We start from the raw sequence: 12,969 nt of genomic DNA, 5'->3' as shown, positions 1-12,969 counted from the left end.
AGGGCCAGGCCTTCTGAGTCACCCGACAGAACACAGAAGAATAGGTTTGTGTGTGTAATTTCCTGATTTTTACATACTGCCTCTAATTTTTAAAAACACCGTGTAGATATCTAATCTAAAATGCCATTGGCTGTAGGGCACTCTGATATTTAGTAAACTACTAATAAACAAAAAAAAGACCTGTCAATTAAACCATGACAAGCCATGGATTGGAGGACAAATCCCAATTCCAAAGATGTCACAATGCAAAAAAAATGTGCGTCTCAGGATCCATGAAATATTGTGTAATAATAGGCTGGACTTGATCTGTAGAAACTTGTGCAGTTCCCAATCTACACAACTGTACACAGCAGCTCTTATGATGCCACCCTGGGACATTGGACGGCTTAGGGGCCACCAGGAGGTTTGTGTTTGGGTCCTATCTGTGAACACCCAAGTCCTTTGGGAAGTAATCTCTTTTTGATCTTTATCTGGACCAGCAATGAGTCAAAGTAGCCAAGAAGAAAATGTGGCCCACTGTGCTCCCATGGATGACCGGATCACTAATGGTGCTACTAAGGCCCCGGAGATGGAGGTTTAGTAGGCACGGGGAAGCACAGGAGTGGCTTCATAAGAGATTCTGATTCCTGCCAGGGAAGGGAGCCACTAGGAGAAGTCTCAGGCCTGATGTTAAACAGACCCAGAGAGGTGAAGGCACTGCCCAAAGTCACACAGCGGAGCAGAACAAAGCGAGGCCAGGGACTCAACCCTCCTCACCCCTATCCCTAGTGCTGCTTCTCCTGCTGACTGTAAAGGACCCCTCCTCCACCCCAGGCGGGCTGGACCCAGAGATTCTAGGCCCCTCCTTTATGCCATCGCTCCTGAGGTCTGGTTGCTGAGCCTGCCCTAGAGCAAGTTACTTTATTCGATTCACAAGACTTTTCAATTTTATTAGTAAAATACAAAATGGCACAGACATTGGTGATAGGGTTGGAAAAGCAAAGGATCAACCAACTCCTTCCAAAGTCCCCCCCCCCCAAATTGTCCTTGCCCATGTCCTGCTTGGGGGGAGGGGGACTAATCAAGTCTGAGGAAGGGGAACTAGCCGCTCCCATTTGTCTCCTCACAAAAGTAGGGAGCCCCATCATGGGTGCTCCACTCCTTGAGGGCTCTCCAAACCTGGAGGAGCCCAAAAAAGTGCATTTAGACCTGCTGTCCGCGCTCCAAGCCATCAGAGTGCCCCCCACTAGAGCCAGGCCCCAACATCCCAGGTCATGTGCAGCAGGCGGTGCAGGAGGGCCCCTCTCTGTGGGCCAGAGCTGTGTCTGCTTCCTCTGAGCACCTATCTGCCAAGTAGAGTGTCACCCACACCTGGGGGAAGCCTGGCCCATGGGAGGCTCCCCAGGCGGGGGGCAAGGGTCACCGTCAGGGACAGAGGGAGGGGGAGAGCTGCCCCTGGGGACTCTGAGGGGTGAGGCCCGCAGGCCCTGTCAGGCCTGCCTGAGTCCTCAGCACCCAAAAAGGGAACGCCTGACTTGGTGCCCACAGCTTCCCTCCCCACAGGACGGAGTCTTTCAGAGGTAAACACAGAACCTCAGGTTTCAGCGGTGGACTCTGATCCCATGGAAAATGTCCTTGCAATCCTGGCCCTGCCTGTGGTGGGCTGGAGGGTGAGGGAAGACCCGGACCGGAGGACAGCAGTGTTGTTAGGGAGTGAGAGAGGCAGAAGAGGACTCCAGGCTGCAGAAACAGCAAATGCAGGGCCCAAGTCCCTCACACAGGCCAGCGGCTGCCCCCTGCAGCCTCCCCCTTCCTTTTCCTGAGCGCCTCAGCCCCCCGGGGAGCCTGCAGGCTTCCACTCCTCTTCAGCCTGTCACACATCACTTGGGCTTGTCCGGGTGTCCCTGCAAGCCTGGTGACCCTGGGAGGGCTGTTCTCAAAGCCAGGCAGGGGCCTGCCCCTCACATACGCCAGCCCGGTCCCCTCAGGGGGCCCACAGAGCTGACTCCCCCCCCACAGAGCGGGACCTGAGCTATCAGATCTCTCTCTTGAACCGCTCCCAGTCTCAGAGCCCAGCAGCGTGCCGGGCTCCCCGGTGGGTGAAGACCGGCTGAGGTGTTCTGTTGTGAGGCTACACCCAGGGTCTGGGAAAAGGGGGGTCTCTGGACCAGTGAGTGATGCCCGTCAGGACAGGTTACTGTCACACATTTGCCATGACTCTTTCCTTCCGCAGATGGAAAACCAGAGATACGGGTGCCTTGCTGGGTTGGTGATGGGCCCGGGACTAGAACCCCAGCTTTCACGCTCAAAGTCAACGTCCCTCCTCTGCACAGCATCGACTGAGAAGAAACACAAATCAAAGCCACCAGGTCACTTGGTCTCCCCTTCCCACAATGCCTAACCGAGGGCAGAGCCTTCCTGGGGGCAGTCCCAGGAAACGCCACACTAGCCTCATGCAAGAGAAGACGGGTCCCCGGCTGGGTGTGGGCTCTGTACAGGGGATGGGGGAGATAGCACCGCAGGTAGCCGGGGTGACTGGCGACTGCAGCGGGACCAAGAGACACGATGAGGTCTGAGGGAGTGGGGCAGGAGGGGCCTGGCCTGAGGCTCATTCGTGAGATGGGATGACCGTGGTAACGTGTGGGCATGGGAACCAGAGGGGCCGGGCGTTTGTTCAATAAATAATTGTTTACTGGGTCTGGGACTGTGTCAAAGGGAACCTCTAACCAGCCAGCAGCAGAAGTTTCCTGACTTGGGGACACGGGAGTGAGTTGCAAGGGCCACCACTCCTGTCCCGGGTAGGTCAACAGAGGTGAGGAGCGGCCTCCTGGGGCGTGCCCGGGAGCTGGGAGCAGTTCCTTGCGAAAGATCCTGCGTCCTTGCTCTGATCATCCCAGCTCAGGTCAGGCCTTGGGTGAGGGTGGATATAAGGATGAGGGACCCCAGGCAGCTGTCTGAGTTGAACAACTGGACGCAGGCAGGTGGGCAGCTCACACGGGCACCAGGACGTACGAGTTACTGCCGCAGCTCCGGGGGACATAGCGAAGCCCGTCCACCATGTCCCCTGCCATCTTGCGGGGGCAGCCCTGGAGGCTTTGGTAGGCGAACATGGCCACCCCCAGGCAGAAGAGGAGGCCCAGGAAGGCCAACAGCCCTACTGCCTGCCTCCGGGTGGCCGCCTGGGAGTCAGGGACAGGAGTGATGAGGACTTCCAGCCGCTGGGGGTCCACAGTGGCATGGATGGGCTCCTCGGCCTTAGGGGTCCAGCTGCCTGAGGCCACTGGCTCCCTGCTGGGAACACTTTCTGAGGAGACAGGGACCATGGAGAGACGGGGCATGCTGTCAGACCCTCTGAAAGCATCCGTGTGAGCTGAAATGGGACCCATCTCCACGGGCCCTAGAGAGTTCTCTGGCATGGGGCCAGAGATCCACACAGGTTGGTCCTCTGAGGCTGTGTGTAAAATGGTGGGGACCTGGGTAGTGGGGGCCTGGGTAGGGAGGGTCTGGGTGGAGGGGGCCTGGGTAAGGAGGGTCTGGGTAGAGGGGGCCTGGGTGGGGGGGGCCTGGGTGGAGGGGGTCTGGGTGGAGGAGGCCTGGGTGGGGGGGGCCTGGGTGGCGGGGGCCTGGGTGGCGGGGGCCTGGGTGGGGAGGGCCTCAGAGGCCTTTCCCTCAGCCCAGAGGCCCGACCCAGGTTTGTAGGCAGAGCTCTGCCAGGACGCCGGGGTGGTGAGGGCAGCGGCGTTGAAAAGCTCAGTCCTCTGGGACCCAGCTGGAGGCCCTCCATCTGGAGCCTTTGAAGTGGAGGGGAACCTGGTCCCCCAGGAATCAGCCACTCCTGTTGACAGCTCTGGGGAAGTCCCCAAGGCCCTCTGTGCCTCCTGGCCACTGCTTTCCCGGGTAGCTTTGGGCTCTGTGACCGTAGACTTGTCCATTCCCCTGGCAGCCAGGGTGGTCCTGGGTTCACCCACGCCAATTTGCTTCTCGAACGTGCCGCCATTTTGCACCGGCATAGCAGTCTGGCGCTCTAGATGTTCCATGGCTTTCTGGACCCATTTCTCCTTTGGATCAGCACAGAAGATTTTGTTCTGTTTGGTCCTCAAGCTACAAGGAAGGAAGACAGGGGCCTGGTGATGCCCAGATGCCATATGGAGTAGAGGCATCGTGCAAATGCTCTGCAGGTGAACAGACCCGGCTGGAAATCCTGCCCCCAACACTTATTAGCTGTGAGCTGTGAGCTGTGAGCTGTGAGCTGATTAGCTTGGGCAGCTTGAGTTCTGGGGTTTCCCTGTCCTCGCCTGAGAAATAGAGATAGCATACCTACCTTCTGCGGGGTGACCAACCTCCCCAGAAAAGCTGGGACAGAGGGGGGGTCCTCAAGATCTGGAACTTCTCTGTGAAAGTTCCAGAAAATTGGGACAAGTTGGCCACCCCACTTTTGTGTTATTGTAAAAAAAAAAAAAAAAAAAAAAGAAAGAAAGAAAGAAAGAAAAAAGAAAAGAAAATGATATAAAGCACCTGGCTCAGAGTGGGAGACTCAGAGGACCACTGTTAATAAGAATATCGTTACCATTAAGGCAGGGGACTCTGGGCTGTGAGTCTTCTGACTGGGGGAGCCGTCCACAGCTGTTCCCTGCTGTCAGGTGTGTGACTGGTGAGCTCTGGGTAAGTAAGGCCTCCTCTCTCTGGAAGGAGCTGATTTAAATGTCCTCTTCCTCCTCTCCCTCAGTTACAGGCTGCCCTCCAGACCTCTACCTCCTCTCTTAGTGTGCATCCTCAGGCTGAAAACATATTTAGTGAGCTACAGCCACATATATGGTGGTCCCGTCGGGACCCCGAGGGCCATCCAAATCTTGAGCTTCCTCTGGCTGGCTAACTGCCGAGCACACAGCTCAGAGCTGCCTGGGGCTCACGCTCCGTGCCACTGTGCTTAGCAGGCATTTTGCCTGTTTCAACCTCACACCCATCCTGAGAGGTGGCTACCACGCCCATCCCCATTTTACAGATGAGAAAACCGAGGCTCAGAGAGGTAACGCGAACGTGTGTGGCTCCGGCACGCTGGGAAACCAGAGAAGTGCAGGAAGCAAGCATATGCCACAGTCCCCTCCCTGGGACTGCCTACTTCCCCTTTACCTAGAAAACAGAAGCAAATTTGTGGGGGAGTCCGGGGGAAGCAAGCCCTGGCAGGTGAGCAGAGAGGTCAGGCAGCAGCCCCTCGTGGTAACTGTGCAGTCAGTGGAGTGAAGGACACGACTTCCTTTAGCTGAGCCTAGACGTTGAGAGCCTGCTAGACATTTCCTGATGCCAGGCCCGAAGGTCGGTCTGTGGAAAGGTCTTGGGGCTGGGTGACTGGGCAGGACCCAAGAGGGACCCCAGGAGAGCAAGCGGCCAAGACAGCCAAGGGTCCCGACAGTCGGGATGGGCAGGGGGCCGGTGGGGGGGCTGGTTCAGGTTGGCCCCTGCCCCAAATCTCACTGGAATCCTGTTTCCTCATCTGTCAAGTGCAGATAATAATCTCTGCCTTTCCCATCGGTGGCTTTTGGGCACCCTGCCAAGCTGCTTATTTACATGATCGCCTCTCATCCTCCCAACTACCCCGTTTTATAGATAAGGAAACTAAAGCCCAGAGGGTAGGGAGTGTGAGCAGGGCCACGCAACCTGTCGGTGGTGAAGCCAGGATTTGCACCACATCTGTTGGAGTCTGGAGCCTGCCCTTGAGACCACAGTGCTTTACCTGCCCAGCAGGTTCAAGGGCTGCCTAAAACATACCACCCCTTGGTGGCTGCTCCAGACCAAAGGCCTTTCAGGAAGCCGCTCCCCACTTTTATCTTGGGACACAGATATCAAGGTCATCGAGGAGTCAGGGAGCCAGGAGCAGGAAGAGCATTTGCTGAGGCCCTTGGCGGGAGCCCAGGTTGAGGAGGAAGAATGTGGACAGGGATTAGTAGAGGCCGAGAGCCCGAGTACCTACATGATGGCATGCTTGCCGCAGGATTCTTGATTTCGTTGGTAGTGGACTAGTAAAGCCACAGGGATCTCCGAGGTCATCTTGCTGCAGGTGACGTTGCATTTCTTCACACCGAGGTGCTGTCCTGAGCCCACAGAGGCCCCCCAGTCAGCAGGACTGTCCAAGGGCATCTGGCTTCCCAGTCCCAGGACACAGCCGATGCCCTGCACACCCTGGTCTTCAAGGCCCTTGACCTCAGTCCCCCATCCCCGGCCAAACCTCTCTATGCCTCAGTTTCCCTACCTGTGCAATAGGGACAGTGATAGTATCTACCTCATAGGGATGTTATATAAATTAATGAAAGTGTAGTCTCACTTATGAAGCTCTTAGTGCCTGGCACGTAGTAAGGGTTCATTTTAAAAATCAAGTTGCGGGGCGCCTGGGTGGCTCAGTCAGTTAAGCGTCCGACTTTGGCTCAGGTCATGATCTCACAGTTCGTGAGTTCGAGCCCCACGTCGGGCTCTGTGCTGATGGCTCGGAGCCTGGAGCCTGTTTCAGATTCTGTGTCTCCCTCTCTCTCTGCCCCTCCCCTGCTCATGCTCTGTCTCTCTCTGTCTCAAAAATAAATAAACATTAAAAAAATTTTTTTTTTAAATAAAAAAATAAAAATCAAGTTGCAGAGCGCCTGGGCGGCTCAGTCGGTTGGGTGGCCCACTTCGGCCCGGGTCATGATCTCGCAGTCCCTGAGCTCAGGCCCCGCGTCGGGCTCTGTGCTGACAGCTCAGAGCCTGGAGCCTGCTTTGGATTCTATGTCTCCCTCTCTCTCTGCCTCTCCCCCACTCGTGCTCTGTCTCTCAAAAATAAATGTTAATAAATAAATAAAAATCAAGTTGCCAGCTAGGGTGCCTGGGTGGCTCAATTGGTAAGCATCTCTTGGTTTTGGCTCAGGTCATGATCTCATGGTTCATGAGTTTAAGCCCCACATCTGGCTCTGCACTAATGGTGTGGAGCCTGCTTGGGATTCTCTCTCTCTCTCTCTCTCTCTCTCTCTCTGCCCCTCCCCCACATGCTCTCTCTCTTTCAAAATAAATAAATAAAAACTTTTTAAAAGCTATAAAAATGTTTTTAAATGAAATTAAGTCACAGTCGTTGGTCAGTGTACAGAAGGGGAGACAAATCGGAGAGTGACAGGGACATGCCTGAGGTCACACAGCCAGCAAGTGATGGGACAGGCTCTCCTGTGAGGCCAGGCTCTGATCTCTTCTGGGCCCATGGGTCTACGCACCCCCCCCCCTTTCCCCCAGTAAGTCACCAGCTCAACTATCAACCCCCCGACCCTCCACCCCCTGCATACACACCCCACTCCTCCCTCACCGGCTGATTCATATTCGTGGATTTCCATGACCTCTGAGATACACCCAGACCTCTCTCCACCACATCTCATGTGCCCACCCTATGACACATACACACACGTACACACACACACCAACAAACAGAATGCACACACATACCCCCCCCAAAAAAAACACATAAAGGCATACATATGATCAGGCACGTGTAATAGATAAAAAATTTTAAATGTGCAAGTACAACCACCTTCTAAGGAAGCTGGGAGCTGGGTCTGCTGAGTAGGGGGTAAGGGATCCTTTGTTCTGCCATTAAGACCCAAGAGGAGTGTGGGAGTAGTTGCTAAGGGGAACCGAGGGGCCATTTGGAGCCCCCTGGGTAAGACAGGGGAGCAGGAGTAAGGAGAAGGGGTGGAAGGTGGGGGCTGTGCGTGGGGTGGGGGCACAGTGGGATGGCTAATGGCCTGCTGAGGGCATGTAGCCAGAGAGAAACCCCAGGACAGGGTGAGGGTGACTCAACAGAGAGTTGAGAGCTCAAGTACTTTATGTAAACATTTGAAAAGCTGTTTGCATGGCTTTTCCTTTCTTCCTTCCTCCTTGCCCTAAAATCGCCAGCAACATTTATTCTGCTTGGTGTCTTCTCAAGAAGGGTATGTAAAAAATAAGGAAGAGCCTGAGTTTCGGAGCTGGGTCAAAGTCATATGCAGCAGAAGCAAGACCCCAGAGGGTTTTGCAAAATTCTAGAGGCCAGGACTTCCAGGGCAGTGGAGTCCGGAGAGCTGAATGAGAGCCCAGCAGAACCAGGGAGGACCCAGCTGGTCCTTACTCATGCACAAGTATTTACACGGACATGGAGGTGCAAACAGGCTCTGCCTTCGCACACGCACATGCACCCGTTCTAGAATGTGCCACCTCCTCTCCCATCGCTCCCCCGTAGCCTCAGCCCACCCCAACTGTGGAAGGGTGGTTCAGGATCTGCAGGGCTGCGCTAGCCTGGGCCATCAAGGGGCGGCACTAGCAGCTCCTGAGGTGGGCAGGAAGGACTCCAGTGGCCGGTCCCTCAGCCACAGGCTGCCCTTTTCTCTGAGGAACCAGGATGTGAAAGCGACTTCGCTGCCTTATCACCTGCCTTTGGAATGATTCGGCTGCATACTCCATAGACCCTGTTGAACAGAGCTGGGAAGGCAATTCCCTGGATTGGTCTGGTAGGTGCCCTTCTCTGAAAAACCCCCGGAACAGTGCCCTCAGGTGACCTAGAGCCACGGGGAGGCTGCCAGTGGGCAGGAGGGATACGCTAGGTTTTGTGAGTCTGTGTCCTCGACTCTATGTCCCAGGATGGGGCAGGCCACTGCTTACTCCTGGGGCTTTAAAGAGCCACAAAGTCAGCCTGTCCCCAAAGTCCCCACCTTCTGCCACAGTGCCTAAATGCCCTTGGCCAGGTTCTGTTCCTGGGGAAGGGTTGTATAACTAACCTAAGGAGGCTTTTCTTCTCGGAACTGAAATTTTCTTTCCTGTCATTGGAGAACATTCTTCCAACCAGCCAGCCATTTACTGTCATATGAGTTTTGAGAAGTCAGGGACCTTGCCAGTCTTGGTGTCACAGTGCTTCCCAGCACAAAGTAGACATTCAAAAAATAGTAATTGAATGAAATAATGTCTCAGTTTACTTACCCCTCCGCCTACCTCCCCATCTGTCCATCCGTCCATCCATCCACCCATCCATCCATCCATCCGTTTCCTGATTCAGCCAACACTTACTGAATTACTTTTGAGCATCTACAAAGACCCGGGCCCTCTTGTTCTTAACCCTGAGCCCTTCCTTCCTCCCATTGGTGCTGGTGCTGAGCTTAGAGAGAGTGCCTCAACCCCACACTATTAGCTCGTGGTGTTTTCGCAGTCAAATGCTGATTTTCCCTCTTGCCAGGCCCCGTGCTGGGTGTTGTGAGGCACAGTGAGTTGAAGGCCTGTCTCTGTCCTCAGGAGGTCTCAGCCTGAAGGGCAGCCAAGACATGCCCACAAAGTATCATGACTTATTCTACTCTGAACTGGACCCTGTGCTTAGCACGGGCACATCTGCTCTTATTAATTCCCAGCACCCCTGCAAAGGGAGTATTGTTACCTCAATTTAATTGACACCGAAGCTGATAATCAGGGAGGTTAAATGACTTGCCCGAGGCCATACAGCTGCTTAGTGGCAGGCAGATCTTGTTTTCCTCCCAACCTCTGGACCTACCCCCCCGTTCTAAACAGCCTTAAACACCAGGTGGAAACACCATGTTCCAGAATATACCCTAAATGTGCTGAGATTTGCATGAGGGAGAGACCACTTCCCACTGCAAGTAATCAAGGGAGGCTTCTTGGAGGAGGTATCCTGTAGGCTGGACCTCAAGGACTGCTAAGAGGCTTATGGGCAGGAGGAGACAAGAATGTTGTGGGTCTCTGGGTGAGGCGATAGAGACAGGGCTTGAGCTGTTGCTCAGGTGTGTGTCCTGGACAAGGCACTTGGGCTGTCTGAGCCTCAGTACCCTTACCTGTAAAACGGGCGTGGTAATATCTGCTTCACAGGGTGGTTATGAGAATGAAGATTTTTAAATATCTGGACCGGGGGTTTACTCAACAGCAACACCATTGACATTTTGGACCAGATAATGCTTTGTTGTGGGAACTGTCTTGTGCACTGTAAGATATTCAGCATCATCCCTGCCCTCTACCCACTAGATTTCTGAGCATCCCTCAACCAGAAATTTGGCGACATTTGTAATGACAAAAGTGTCTTCAGAAATTGCCAAATGCCCCTGGGGGGGGGGGGGGGCGTGCAAATCACCCATTGAGAACCGCTGCCTGAAAGAGATACCCATGAAGATCTTCCCTCACCTCCCTTGATGGCTACTTCTCCGGGAGTCCCTCCTGAACCCTACTTAAAATTTCAACACCTCCTCCCCGCCCCCCGCAACCCCCCTCCATGTTTTTTTAAATCACAGCTTGTTGGGGCACCTGAGTGGCTCAGTCGGTTAAGCGTCCACTCGATTTCAACTCAGGTCATGATCTTATGGTTCTTGAGTTTGAGCCCCACGTAGGGCTCTGCTCTGGCAGTGCAAAATAATTCTCTCTCTCTCTCCCTCTCTCTCTCTCCCCCTCCCCCACTCACTCTGTCTCACAATAAATAAACATTAAAAAATTTTTTTTAATGTGAATAAATCACAGCATGTTTTTCTTTCTAACAGACAAAATGGTTTACTGATTTATTTTTTTGTATCATCTGTCTTCTCCGGTGAGTGTTCAGCACTCTGAGGACTGGGATCTTTGGCCGTTTTATTTGCTGATGTGGCCCCAGCACCTACAACGGTGGCTGGCACCCAGTCGATGCCCAACGAATATTTGTTCAATGAATGAACAAAATTCACAAGAAAGCACTCTGTGGCACATACAATTTGAACCAACGAAGAAATAGAGGAATTTTTATTTAAATTCGACCGGGGCCTGGATCTGACAGTCTGAATTTATCTTCCCGTGCCTTCCCCATCCACCTCCACAGCTAATGGGGGGGCAGACTACGGCAGCTTAAAACAGGTTTTTTTCTCCCCCTCTTTCTTGTCAGGGTTTGAGTAGGAGTGAATGCGTCAGTGCTCGGGGAGAAAATTCTCTGCTCTGACTTGTATCTGCAGGTTTGTTATATAAAGCAGAGGAGCCTCCCTCCTGCCACAGCCCCGCAAACCCACATTTGGGGACTGACGCACCTGCCCCCCGCACCAGCCAGAGCTGCAGCCACAAAGCTCCCAGCATCCCCTGGGGTGTCTCTGGCTTCTGGACCACACCATACACTCCTTCGTCCTGCGGGGCCTCCCGGGGGGTCTCTCAGAGCCACAAACGTCAGTGTGGGTGAAGACCTCCAAGGGGAGTCTAGCCCAATACCAGGAGGAGGAAGTGAAATTGAGGCTCAGAAGGGTTGAATTAGTGTATCTTCCGGCAAAGTCAGTGACCAAGATCAGGGCAGAAATAAACAGAGTGTCCAGGGTCCCTCCCAACCCCGACGTGGGATCCCTCTTTATCTTACCATATGAACCCTTCACTCCAGCCCCCGTGCTCCTCCCGCTTCCAAAATGCCTTCCTAGGCTTTGGGCCTCACCGCACAGGAGGCAATAGCTATATTCGAGGGGGTAGTCGCTGGGACCAAAGAAGGCGAGACCCCACTTGGGGTCACGGCCATGGCAAAGCAACTTCCATCTGATTCCCTGTCTTCTAGTGCTCACTGCCTCCAAACACCTCTGGCTTTAGGGTTCAAGCCCAGGAAGCCAGCAGCACTTGGCCTCTCATGCCCCCCATCACCACCACCTGCTCCCTGGTCTGCTCTTGGTTTCCCCCACATAGAAGGACTCGAAAGGCAGTTTGCTCCATGGAGGTGTCCTGGCAGCTTGAGACGGCTCTCATTCCCTCAGACTTGCTGTGTGTCCCAAGGCAGGCTCCTAGCCTCTCTGAGCCTCAACCTGCCAGATGGTCTGGCTCAGACCTCCCTGGGTCTCCATCTTCGTCGTGTCAGTGGGATGCATACCTCATGCCCTACCACGTCCTACACTCCAGAAAGCAAGTATTTGGAGATGAAAGCATTTTCTAAGCTATGCTTGGAGGAGGAGGATGCTATCATGGTCAAGATACGGGCAGATGGACTACAGAGCAGAGCAACAGCAACAAGCCCAGTCCCTGATCTGCAGTGACCTTGGTCTCCACGGTTCCTGGGCCCCCTACTCAAAACCAGGGCAGGAGAAAATCCTAACCATGGCCTGGGCCGCGGCCACGGCTGCGACTCAGGAATCGGGACTGCCAGTTACACATTAACCCCGGGGGGAGAGACCCAGCCTGCTGTCAGCCAGGGCCCCCCACCCAGACGCCCGGCAGGAACTTCCTCAGGCTTCCCTGCCCCCCTCCCTCCTAAGACCCCCTTTGTGCCTGGCGCCCTTGTGAGGTCCACACCACCTCTCGTCACTGCCAGAGCGGTAGCTACCTTGCTCACTGGGCCATGCGGGCACAGTCTCCGAGCCTGGAAATCTTTCTAGCGGGAGGGACAGCCCTGAATCTGGGGTCAGGGAGGAGCCCAGTCCCCCGTACCACACCCTTTGGAAGGAGCTGCTATGGACCTTACCCAGGCGGGGTCTGCCCCCCACCCCATGTCAGGCCTGAAGGGCATGAGTGGGGCTGCAGTCTCCCCCACACTCACCGGCTAGAAGCGCAGTCAGATGGCAGAGGGCGGCCAAGCGGAGCAGCCACGAGAGAGGTGGTGAAGCCATGGCCGAGGGCAGGCGGGGGTCCGGGCGGGGGTCCGGGCAGGGCTGGTGTCTGGGTGTCTGAGCTCAGTGCCGTGCCCTCGCCGCCTGAGCTCTGTCGCTTTTTATAATGGGGCTTGCTGCCTCTGCCTCCGCCTCCAGCCCCCGCAGGCAGTCGGTGGGAGGGGAAAGGAAGGGAGCCAGCGTGCAGCCGCTGGATTCCTCAGGACGTTGCCAAGGAACGGAGCTGGCTCGGGCCTGCAGCAGGGGAGGGGGGGACCGGGCTGGCCGCTCACTAGGGTTCCTCACATCAGACCTGCCTGGGAAGCTGGACCGGGCTTGAGAGCATTCAAAGGGCATCCTCAACCCCCCATCTGCGGGGCTACCCACATCCACCCGCCCTGGATTCTGGCCTGGGACCCCAGCCCTAAGTAAGCAATAA

General features: G+C 55.0%; 1 protein-coding gene across 2 annotated transcripts; it reads right to left on the bottom strand.

The window, feature by feature from the left end:
• Window positions 1-908: 908 nt before the first annotated feature.
• Window positions 909-12,705, bottom strand: CX3CL1 (C-X3-C motif chemokine ligand 1). Of its 2 annotated transcripts, XM_045442855.1 has the most exons (3): window positions 12,482-12,702; window positions 5,948-6,068; window positions 909-4,080 (listed from the first exon to the last, which is right to left on the bottom strand). In XM_045442855.1, the coding sequence occupies exons 1-3, from the start codon at window positions 12,549-12,551 to the stop codon at window positions 2,970-2,972; spliced, it is 1,302 nt and encodes a 433-aa protein (XP_045298811.1). In that variant the 5' UTR covers window positions 12,552-12,702; the 3' UTR covers window positions 909-2,969. The 2 variants fall into 2 exon arrangements, with proteins under 2 accessions (XP_045298811.1, XP_045298812.1); XM_045442856.1 differs by lacking the exon at window positions 5,948-6,068 and having other exon boundaries at window positions 12,482-12,705.
• Window positions 12,706-12,969: the final 264 nt, after the last annotated feature.

The sequence above is a fragment of the Leopardus geoffroyi genome, chromosome E2 (assembly GCF_018350155.1).
Source record: "Leopardus geoffroyi isolate Oge1 chromosome E2, O.geoffroyi_Oge1_pat1.0, whole genome shotgun sequence".
Lineage (NCBI taxonomy): Eukaryota > Metazoa > Chordata > Mammalia > Carnivora > Felidae > Leopardus > Leopardus geoffroyi.
The sequence above is the reverse complement of the archived record's forward strand: the minus strand, read 5'-3'. Positions and strand labels throughout refer to the sequence as shown.